Below are 12,013 nucleotides of genomic sequence, written 5' to 3' on the forward strand. Positions count from 1 at the left end.
ATTTCATGTGATTTTTATGCTTTAGGGAAGATCAATTAATTATTGTGATATGAAATAGGGCTAGATTTGAGATGAGCTCGAACGCACCTAAGCTTAGTGAAGCAAAGCTTGAGATTGAACTTGTTGAGTTCATTTTAAAGGTGTTTGAGTTTGAATCGAGTTTTGGTCTTGATTTGATATTAAAACGTTATTGTAATGCGTATTGGTTGAAATGATGTTGTTTTAATCGATTTGTATCAAATTTTTTACATTCGCAAGTTTTACAAGTTGAACACCACTAAAGCTCGAGTTCGACTTCAAAAATATTGAATTCTCAGGTTTGGGCTCTAGTTTGTTTAAGTCTAGCTTGTTTCAGGTTTGTTTAAATGAAACTTAAACTTAAACAAGTTCAGTTTGAATCAAACTCTAGTGTGAAACTTTAGATTTTTATAGTACAAGTATTGTTCTTCATTTCTTCATGAACTTCAGATTGGGAGCTATGGATAATTTATTGATGGATCCCTTGGAAACTTCCCGAAGTTGAAAAATGGTGCCCATAGCTCTAGCCTGTAAATTCAAATTTAATGGATCAGTTTCTTTGTATTAGTATAAACATTATCATTTTTCAGTAAAATATAGGTAGGTTTAAGTCGAATTGAGTTTGAATATGGTTTAACTTGAGTCTAGCTCAAAAATGGCCTGTTTGAGTTTTAGCCAATTTAAATAGCGAATAATGACGTTAAAAGAATAATTATTAAAGAAGAAAAAAAGTCATTGAAGAAAGGAAAGAATCGTTGAAGAAAGGGTTTAAATACAGTGGTGTTGATGAGTCTTTCAAGTAGGGTTTGAATTTACCCCTCACTCTAAGCTAGTTTATTATAATTGGTTGTCATATCGATAACCAACCAAAAGATTAACAAAATAGAAGAAATTTAAAATTTTCTGCTAAAGTATGCGAGTTGGCTTGCTAATGGCTCATAAAAGTATGATCCACGGGATTGAGTCATATAACAAGTCTAACTGTACTTGTAAATTGTCTAACCTGTAAGATCTATCAATTGATGGGTTTTTACATGACATTATTTGGGGGTATGACACGTTATGTTAGATTTGATCCGATACGCCTCACCGTCATGTCTAGGCCAGCCAATTTGCTGCGCCAATATTATCTAATTTCCCCTTCAGCAAGAGTGTTCTTTCTATGGTGTTGTCTTGAATCTTTGGGATGATTAATTCTCCTTTTGTAAAACAAACTCTTAAAAGAAACAGAAGAGCCTAAAAGGACCTCCTCAATTAGAGTGTAGTATTTAAAGAAATTACGTATTTTTTTCGCTTAATATATATTTAATTAGAGAAATTAGGAGTGGATTTTATCCGAGTTGCTTGAATTTGGATTAATGTTCAACTTGAACATGTCACATTCGAATTGAAATTATCTGACCCTCTTATTGCAATGACATCATAACATTAAAACTTGTTTATCAATAGTTCTTTTTTTTTTTTACGATTTGAATAAATTGAATTGAATTTTAAATTAATTGTTCTAAAATTTTTATTCAGATTTGATTCAATTTAGATTTATATTTATTAAAATTTTTCTTCTATTTTAATTAAATTAATTTTTATAAAAAAGATTCGTTCATTAATTGTTATTCTTGTAATAATTTATAATATTCGACTCAATAATCTCTTAACATATAACATAAAATTAATAAATAATATCATTTTTATATCAAGTAATATTATTAATTTATTATCATATTAATATAAGAAAAATTCGAATAATCTACTTTGCTTAAATAAATATTATCTTCATATAATTTTGCTTCTTTTATTTATATGTTAAAAGAGATAATATTTTATGTTAATGAATTGACATGATTTTTATTTTAAAATATATAATTTTTATCCATTTATATATATAATATCAAGTATCATGTATAATAAGTTTATATATATATATATATATTTTTTTAATATACAATTTAAATATATAAATAACTTATTATTATTTAATTAAAAAATTAAAAATTAAAAATTGATATATTTATATATTTAAATTATATATGTATAATATTGCCCTTCCATATAATATTAGTTATTATAATTTTTTTTTAAAATTGAATTTTTCATGAAAAGAAATTATTAAATTTCAAAAATTTCAAAAATCTAGTAAATTCCGACTGCCCAGCCAGTTACTGCCATTGCAAAAGGCCAGAAAAAAATCCAATTCGTCTGCAAAACCCTCTTTCAAAACCGTCACGATTCCCATTTTTTCTCATTTGAAAGACAAGAAAATGTTGGGTCCGGCAGCACTTCCTGCTACTCAGTTCAACTTCAACATGAAGGCGCTGAATTGTAACATGGAAATTGGAAGAATGAACATCACCACCTCCTCCAGTGCAACAGTACCCAGAATCAGAAGACACTCCAAAACTTTTTCTTCTTTTCACTTTGGTCCCCATTCTTTATTTTTATTTAAGCCCAAAACTTCGTCTCTCCGTACACTATTATCCAGCGGCGGTTGCAATTGTAGTAGTAGTAGTGATGGTGATGGCGCCTCTGATTCAAACCCCCAACTCTCTTCTTCTGTTGTAAGTTTTTCAATCTGGGTGTGTTTGCTTTCTTTTCTATAGATTTTTATTTTTTATTGTTATTTACATGGAAATATTGTTTACTTGGAAAATCTTGAAAATGTTGATAGAGATTGATGATTCAGTATTGTTGTAATAATGGGTTCTTCGTTTAGGGTGTTTTTTTAATTATTAAAACTCAAGTTGTTATTATAATTATCTTTGATATTGCAATATAAGTTTGACTAGAAATTTAAGAAGTCTGATGCGGTATCTTATAAAATTTGATTGTGGTTTTAGAGAGAACCTGATTGAATCTTTGATGATATTGGGGTTTGTGGGAAAATGGTTTGGGAATTAAGTTAGATCATAGATGTTCTTACTTGCTTGTGATGCACATATAAAGAAATGTTTACAAGTCCTTGCATTATATTGTTCCTTTTTTCTTTCTGGAAACTGCTAATATAGTAGATGTATGCTGAGCTATAGTGAAAATGAAGCAGGAATGTAAATAGCCTGCCTAACTTCAAATGGTCATGATCGAAGAAAGGTTTATGTTAACAATATTCAATTCTAACAAATTGTAAACACAAGAATTGACAGTGGAACCAATTGAAATACACTGTCTTTATATTAATTCAATCCAGAAATTACAGTGGATGCAAATATCAGATTCTCTATACAAAATGCAGAAACACAAAGCAAAAACAACCCTATGGGGACCACTACATTTGTTCATCTTTTGAGAGGCCAGACTCTCTCTCAATATCTCCCAAAATTTTCCCTTTTTTCTCTTGCCCAATTCGACCACGACCTTCATTTCATCTCTCCTCTAACTGCCTAGACATTCTTCCCTGCTCTCTCCACTCTTTGCTAGCCACATGGATTGATGATTTCGTGCCCTAGCCTTGTTCCTGCATTGGTACTCTTTAGTCACCATGGGTCTAACAGTTTAGAATCCTTTGAACTTACTTTATGGTTGTATGAACTCTCACTTTGGTTATTTTGAGAATCTAGATAGGCTTGTTTGATGCTATATTGTGAGCTGTAGTTCCTCGTTTTTTTACCTGGAATTTTGTTTTAATGTACTTGCTAACTGCAGATTAGATTATAGCTGAATTGGTAAAGATTTTCAATATTGATTCCTGTTCATACTTATTAACTTTTCTCTTTCATTGAGCAAGATTTTTTGAGAAAGATCCCCAAACATATTAACATAATGGCATTTGGTGTTAATGATTTCTTTCTAAAGTACTGTTTGGATCATTTTTCAACCCTAAGGTGTTGAGGCTTTTTCAATATGAAGTATTTTCTGCTTTTATTGACTATTGCATACTAACAAGGATGACATGTGTTCATTAGTTTTAGCCACATAATGATGCAGCTTGTCATTTCAATTTCAGGATACAAAGGATATAAACAATAGCTCTTCTACTTTTGGTGACAGTTATGTTGCCTTGTTTGTCCGGATGCTTGGACTGGACAATGATCCACTTGACAGAGAACAAGCAATAGTGGCTCTATGGAAATACTCTCTAGGTGGAAAGAAGTGCATTGACACTATCATGCAGTTCAGTGGTTGCATAAATCTCACCATTAACCTTCTTAAGTCAGAATCTAGTGCTACATGTGAAGCAGCTGCAGGCCTTTTACGATCAGTATCTTCTATTAATTCATATAGAGACTCTGTAGCAGAAAGAGGAGCTGTAGAAGAGATCAATGGATTGTTGAGTCGATCTTCCTTGACTGCTGAGGTATAGGAGAGGTACCTTGCCATTGGAATTTCTCTCTCATATTTCTTTGTTGTGGAAAATTGAGGCATATCCTGAACTTATTTCTGCAGGTGAAGGAGCAGAGTATATGTACTTTGTGGAACTTATCTGTTGATGAGAAACTTAGATTGAAAATTGCAAATTCTGATATTTTGCCATTACTTATTAAGTCACTGGAAGATGAGGACATCAACGTAAAGGAAGCGGCTGGCGGGGTTTTGGCAAATCTGGCATTGAGCCACTCAAATCATAACATAATGGTTGAAGCAGGTGTTATTCCAAAACTGGTAAGGTTTGGTTGACAGTATTGATTGATATCAGAAGTTTAATCAAATTGTTTATTCATTTGGTGCTTTCAACCTTCAGTGATGTTTAACTTGTGTTTACCAAGTAAAACAAAAGCATTTGTTATTTGTTAAAAATAAAATAATAACAACAAATGAAAGGAAGAACAGAGGTTGAGACTCATGAACCACTACAACATCCTTTTTATTTGTTATTATTTTTTTGGATGAAAATTTTCATTTTGGATTGTATTCCATCTAGCTGAGGAATATGTAAAGTATACAGTTCTGGCATATTTGGACACCTTGTGTGATTTAAATGATGTGTAGATTTGTTTCAAGACTTTTAAGGCATATGCTTCTCTAAAATTGGTTGTGTCAAAAAGTTAATCTGTTTACTCCAGCAGATTCAGTTGGGATTAGTTTCTAGAGAAAGTTTCTGAAGACATATTGGAATGTTTCTATTTGAAATTTTCTGTAACAGTAAAGGCTAATCATCTTGGATACTTCCTACAGGCACAGCTCTTAAAAACTGATGTGGAAGAATTCAAAGTCATACGAAAGGCAGCAAGGAATGCACTGATTGAACTTTCTAAAGATGAATACTATAGAATTCTTATTATAGAGGAAGGCCTGGTTCCTGTCCCTATGATTGGTTCAGCTGCATATAAGTCCTTCAGACCTGGTTTGTATTCGTGGCCTAGTTTACCAGATGGTACTGAGATTGAACGGACTTCACAAGACCCTTCCAGGTATGGTGCCAATGAATTACTACTTGGATTAAATGTTAGTGACAAGAATGTGGACATTGAAGAAGCCAAGATGAATGCGGTGGTTGGACGGGCAAAACAACAGTTTCTTGCTCGTATTGGGGCTATAGAGTTGGAAGATGAAAGGAAACCTCAATCTGATTTGCCTACCGGTCGGCAGGTAACAATTCTGCCATGGATGGATGGTGTGGCTCGACTTGTTTTGATTCTTGGGCTTGAAGATGAGGCAGCCATACAAAGAGCTGCAGAGTCGATTGCAGATGCATCTATTAATGAACATATGCGGGTTTCATTTAAGGAAGCTGGGGCTATCAAGCTTTTGGTTGGGCATTTAAACCATAATAATGATGCTATCAGATTGGCCGCAACACGTGCTTTGGAGAGATTGTCTGTCAGGTATATGAATTTTCCTTTATTCAAGTTTGTTTTCCAAACACCAAACTTGACGTTGCCAGCTAACATTTTTTAATTTCAAATGAGAGTTCTTATAAGAAAGCCAGATAGTAGTCTTTTTTTTTTTAAATTTTATTAAAAATCATTAGTTGATTGTTAATTCGGTAAATTTACTTGCCAGTCAATTAATGGCCTCCTGTGCTTGTCTCAAAATTCTTGTGTCAGATTTGTGAATCAGTGTTTTTTATTGTATTGTCTAAGTTACTGGTGCAAGATTTCTCTCTCAGCGTAGAGGTCGCCATGCGAGAGAGTGAGAAACAGAGAGAGAGGTGTTTCTGGTTCCTGCATTTGCTGTTGGTTGATCCATCATGAATTAGCTACACAAATTTAGATTCTTGCCTATTGCTAATGCTATTCTTGCTTAAGGAAGTTCCTTGGGTGGATTGTATCAAAAGACTGACTTAAAATTTTTATGTGAAGTTGCCAATCTTGATATCTGTTGTATTGTCATGTAATGGTGATGGATTCCACCTTGGGCATTGACGAATGACAATGATACAACATCTAGCTTCTTGTTTTTTTTTTTCCTTCTGTTTTTGCATGTTGGAAATGCCTTCTACATTAGGATCTATCCTTCTATCATGTTTGACATATATGCTTGACTGCATTTCTGCATTTTGTTATGAGTTTATCTTCATGTTTTAATAATCAATAAATAATTATTATCTTTTATTTGCTTGACATATCATGGTTGAAAATAATTTTTTTTTTTCACTTTCTTGATGCAGTCATGGTGTTTGCCATGTTATTGAAGCTGAAGGTGTTATTTGTCCTTTGGTTAATACTCTAAAGTGCTCAGACATCTCTGAAAGATTGATGGAAAAGGTCCTATGGTTATTTTAGTTGGCTCATAAAATTTTCAATAAGAAATCTGATTTTGTGTTGATGATGATGCGGATTTTTGCTGCAATGCAGACCTTGGACATACTTGGTCGTATCTTAGACCCAAGTAAAGAATTAAAATCAAAGGTTAGTGGGCACTTTCTTACCACATATCATAAATGCTTTTAGCGTTTTGATGACTTACCCAGTATGTTGATGCATCCCAGTTTTATGATGGATCAGTTGATGGATCACAAAAGGATTTAGATGCTTCTACAGGATCTGGAACCACAGCTGAAATAGCATCAAATACCAATACAAGGTTTTTATTTTATTTTTATTTACCCCATCTCCTTCCTCTTTTGGTTACCTTTCCTTTTCTGTTGCATGCTTGAAAGTGAGTTTTCTGTTTGACCTGTGATTTTTACTTGTATCTGAGTTTAGTGATAAATTCTAAAGCCTGCACGGTGAAGTTTGGTGCTGATAATGTTGTAAACCATTATAGGAAAGAAGTGTTGGACTCGGTCTTCATCAGTCGCCTGGTTGACATTCTGAAGACCTCAAGCCCTATTTTACAGAGGAAGGCAGCTTCTATCCTTGAGTTTGTAACAATTATTGACCCAAGCATGGACACAATCAATTCGGTGGATATTGAATCTGGTCTAGATGCCATTTTCCAACAAAAAGTTTTGGAAGGTATGAGGAATAATGACACTATTTCTATAAAGGCTAATTACCCCATATCTGTATGTTGAAGTTCAAATCTATCTTGAATCCTTATTTAAACTTAAGCTTATGATTGCTAAGTCCCCATTATGTTATCATAGCTTGTGTTTAACTCAAAAAATCTCCCCATGGTATTAACATAACATATTTGCCTACAGTTAGATCCATGTGATAATAAAATTTAGCCTTGTATGTGAGTGTGCATGCTACAGTTGAATATGGGAGCGATGGTTCCTCAATGTTGTAAACCCTCCTCCTCTGTTGCTTATCGGCACAATTTTTTGCATTTGTTGGATACTTTGATTGTGTTGAAAATATCAGATAAGTTCATGCTAAAGTCGACACAAGCGTGTAATAGAAATAAATAGGATCTGCATATCTTGTATCTTGAATATTCCTGCATTTGCAGAGTTTTCCACAAGCCTAGTTTAAATGCCATCTCAACTGGTCTGGATTAATATTTTTCTTCCCACCTTTTTCAGATGAATAAATGTTTTATTTTCTGCAGATTTAGAATCTGATGTTGAGGCTCAGCAACCCGAAAAATATGCCCTTGAAATTGAAGAAGCTGGTCTTACAATATCTGCTGCATCACGGCTACTGGCAAAATTGCTTGATTCCAAGCAATTTTCCGGAACAATAAACTCCTCTCATTTCACTGAACTGCTACGCAGAATCCTCAAGTCAGATATCCCCCTTCACTACAAAGACTGGGTTGCTGCTTGTTTAGTTAAACTGAGCTCTCTGTCTGGTCCCTACATCGACTACGAAAATCCAATCAACATGGAGGTAACACTTTATGAGACGATTCCAAGACTCATCGAGCAGATGAAATCCTCTCTCTCACCGGATGTCCAGGAAGCTGCAGTCGTAGAACTGAGCAGAATAATATATGAAGGGGTGGTGGATTCAACTCGAGCCATTGCATCAGAGGGTGGAATATTTCCGTTGGTGAAGCTGATAGAAGGAGGGAGTGATAGAGCTGTTGAAGCAGGCATAGCAATACTGTATAATCTGAGCATGCACAGTGAAAATCATTCAGCCATTATAGCTGCTGGTGCAGTCCCAGTCTTGAGGAGAATTGTTCTTTCACAGAGACCACAGTGGACAAGAGCTCTTCGATTGCTCAGGAATTTACCCATTTGATGAAACAAAATATAGTACTTGTTGCTGAGACACTGTAGGATTATGTAAATCTATTTTGCCTCATTATGTAACACCATTTTTATGAGTTGATGTATTAGAATTCATCAATATTTTTGATAATAAATAGAAACCTTAGTCTTCGTGAAGTTGTAAATAGGGCTGCAATCCGGTGAGAAGCTCATGAACTATTCGTATCGAGCTGAATTTGAGTTGATGTTGGTCGGCTTGAAGAGTTCATGAGCTCACGGATATAAAAATCTTGCATTTACACTTTTAAAATTATTTTAAAAATTCATGTACAATTATTTTTTAAAGCGGGGAAATATGCGATTTGATAAACTGACATTATGATTCTGATATGATAGGAGGTTAATTGTATTAGTGAGTATTGAAATTGTCCGAATGGACCCTAAAATAGTATAAATTTGTTATTTAATACGAGACAATATGATTTGGTTAAAAGGATAGAATAATTACTTTGATAATATCGTTTATTATTGATATAAATGTCTTTGTGATTGGTTAACTTTGGGTCAAATTTTAGTTGACCTTTGTTTAAATTGGGTTGGTTTGAATTCATTACATTGAATAATCTTAATAAGTATTTAGTAAAAAGTTAGATATTTGATCTCTAGAATTCATAATCCATTGACTATACCCTTTTAATTAAAGAATTCCCACCAATATTCCACCAACTTTTTTGTAATGAGAAACTCTATTTAAATCGAATTATCATTTTCAAAACCGAAGATAAACTCTGAGTCTAATGACTTATCCTACAACCACTAAATTAGTTAAATCAAAAATTTGATTTTGATACATCGCTAAAAGAGATAGAAATTTATGCCTTTTTGGTCCCAAAAAAAATAAATGAAATGACCATAATATATCACCTTAACCTCAAATCTCAATTACGATCGAATTCAATCTGGATCAAATTTGAAACAAAGCAAAGGTTAAGTTCAAAATAATCAGTTTGAGATTGATGATTTAAGGTTTAAACTCGGTTTGGTAATAATTTTACTTTAAATTTAATCTAAGTTGGTTTAAACTCTAACTTTTTCAAAACCCCTAGGTTTATTTTTCAAAACCCAACTTTTTTGCCATTGGAATCGCTTCTGGCTGCCTTCTTCAGCCCACCAAACTCTCTCTAGATGTGCTCTCTCTTGAATTAGAATTCCATTGGTGTGACTTCATCATACATGAAAATGAATAGCTGATTCGTCTTTGTGCATGACGATTCTTCGTCGTTCTTCTATCATTATGAGTCAACAACAGAAGACAATGAAGAGCCATCATGCATGAAGACAATTTGTCTTCATCGATTCCAAACGATGAAAATGAATCAACATTTTCATCGATTCGTCTGGATGAAGACAGTTTGTCTTCTTCCAAATGAAGACTTGTCTTATCTAGTAAAGACAAGTTCAAAAGAAGGGAGAAAAAAGGGTCGAAGGGTGTCGATTGCCAGAGAGAGAGAAGTTTTGCTAAAAATTTGAAACCTTAAAGGGAAAATATAACTTTTTAAAACTTAATTTTAAGAAGTTATTGTTAGTTTTTCAAATTAAAAGGAAAAATAATATAATTTTTTAATATCATTAATTCAATAACATTTTTACCCCTAGAATTAATATATTTTGTTAAGTTTAATAAGTTATAAATAAATATTTAGATTTTTAAAATCTCACATAAAATAAGTCTTTTGGCCTAAAATTAAAAAAAAGAGAACTCCAGAATCCTCACACAGTAGTTCACTGCCCTCATAGCACTTTTGGCCTACAAGCGCATCATCCTTCTATGTACTCACTACTTGTCAACTAATTAATTTGTACTGATTTGGTGAATTCTATTTAAGTAAAAAGGTATTTTTATTGGAAGCCAATCTCGAGCTGATATTTTTTAATTCGAGTCAAGTTTAAGTTAAAATTTATATATAAATGATATATTATTATATAATTTAAAGCGCATATATATATATTATTTATATACTTAATTATATACAAATACATTCAAATTACATTGATTTTTTTTTATAACAAGAAACTCTATTGGAGACCGAACCAACTATACTAAATAAGATAAACTCTGAGTTTAGTGACTAACCCTATAACACCTAAGAGTTTGATCTTAATATGTTATCAAAGAAGATTTAAATTTATATTCTTTTATACATGAAATCTTTTTTTTTGCCAAATAAACCATCCCTTGGAGGTTAACATTGATCTTTTGATATTCTTCTTCTGAAGGACCCTTTGATTTGCGGTAATAAATATTATTCTGCTAATATATTTTTATTAATGATATTATCTTATTTGATTTATCAGATAATTAAATATTTATATAATTTTTTATTATTAATGTTGATATTACCATTTTTATCTTAATTATTAAAAAATTATTGAAGGAACATTGATTTTGTTATAACTTTATTTTTATTTATTAATTTTTTAAAATTAAAATACTCTCATTTTTTAATTAATATAAAAATAACTTGAAAAATATATTTGAATAATTATATCCAAAGAAATTTTAGTAAAATAATATTTTAGTAATTTTTTATTATATTTAATTAAATATAATAATTATTTATATTTATAATTTTTTTATTAAACATAATAATAATTATATTCAATAATCTTGATATTAATTTATTTTTGTAGTAATATTTTATTTTTTGCAATCAAAGATTACATATAATTAAAATACTTTAAGTTACCTGAGGGAAGTGTTTAGTTCAAGATAAATGAAAATTACTTTGATAATTTATTTGTTATTATTTATATTATTTTATTTAGTTTATAAGTGATAAAAGATTTTAATAATATCTTATTACAAATGATTATATGAAAAATAATATAAGGTCTGATTACCACCTATATTTTAAATAATAAAATATTATCTAGATAATTTTTATTTTATTATAATTATATTCTTATTTATTAATTTTTGAATAAAAATAATTTTATTTTTAATTAATATAATAAATAACATAAAAAATATTTTAGAATAATTATACTCAAAGACATTTAAGTAAAATAATATAGTAATATTCTTTTATTACATTTAATCAAATATAATAATTATTTATATTTATTTATTTGTATCAAATACCTAATAAGTTCAGGATAATGCATTTATTTTCATTGTAATTTTTGAATTTTGGTAAAAAAAATAAACCAAATCCAAATGCCCCTAAATAAAAATCTTATTTACTTGTAGTTAATTAATAATTTAATCTCTTCCTAAAATTAAAATATAAAATTTTAATTAAAAAATTTATAGTTTTTGAATAGTTTTATTTGCTTAATTATAATTAAATTTTAATTAAAATAGGTAAAAAAATTTACACTTAAACTTTTGTAGATAAAATTTTTAATAAATTTATTTTTTTAATCAAACTCAATATTTATTCCAATAATACATTTATTGTTATACTTTTTCTTTGATAATATACTTCAATATCATTATATTAATTGTAAATTTAGTAA

The 12,013-nt window shown here is 30.8% G+C and overlaps 1 protein-coding gene across 1 annotated transcript; it reads left to right on the forward strand.

The window, feature by feature from the left end:
• Positions 1–2,147: 2,147 nt before the first annotated feature.
• LOC123213321 lies at positions 2,148–8,671 on the forward strand. The gene is made up of 9 exons (XM_044632725.1): positions 2,148–2,573; positions 3,956–4,306; positions 4,396–4,611; positions 5,125–5,774; positions 6,560–6,656; positions 6,747–6,800; positions 6,881–6,975; positions 7,159–7,349; positions 7,888–8,671. The coding sequence occupies exons 1-9, from the start codon at positions 2,277–2,279 to the stop codon at positions 8,523–8,525; spliced, it is 2,589 nt and encodes an 862-aa protein (XP_044488660.1). The 5' UTR covers positions 2,148–2,276; the 3' UTR covers positions 8,526–8,671.
• Positions 8,672–12,013: the final 3,342 nt, after the last annotated feature.

This window comes from Mangifera indica, chromosome 4 (assembly GCF_011075055.1).
Source record: "Mangifera indica cultivar Alphonso chromosome 4, CATAS_Mindica_2.1, whole genome shotgun sequence".
NCBI classification, from domain to species: Eukaryota; Viridiplantae; Streptophyta; class Magnoliopsida; order Sapindales; family Anacardiaceae; genus Mangifera; species Mangifera indica.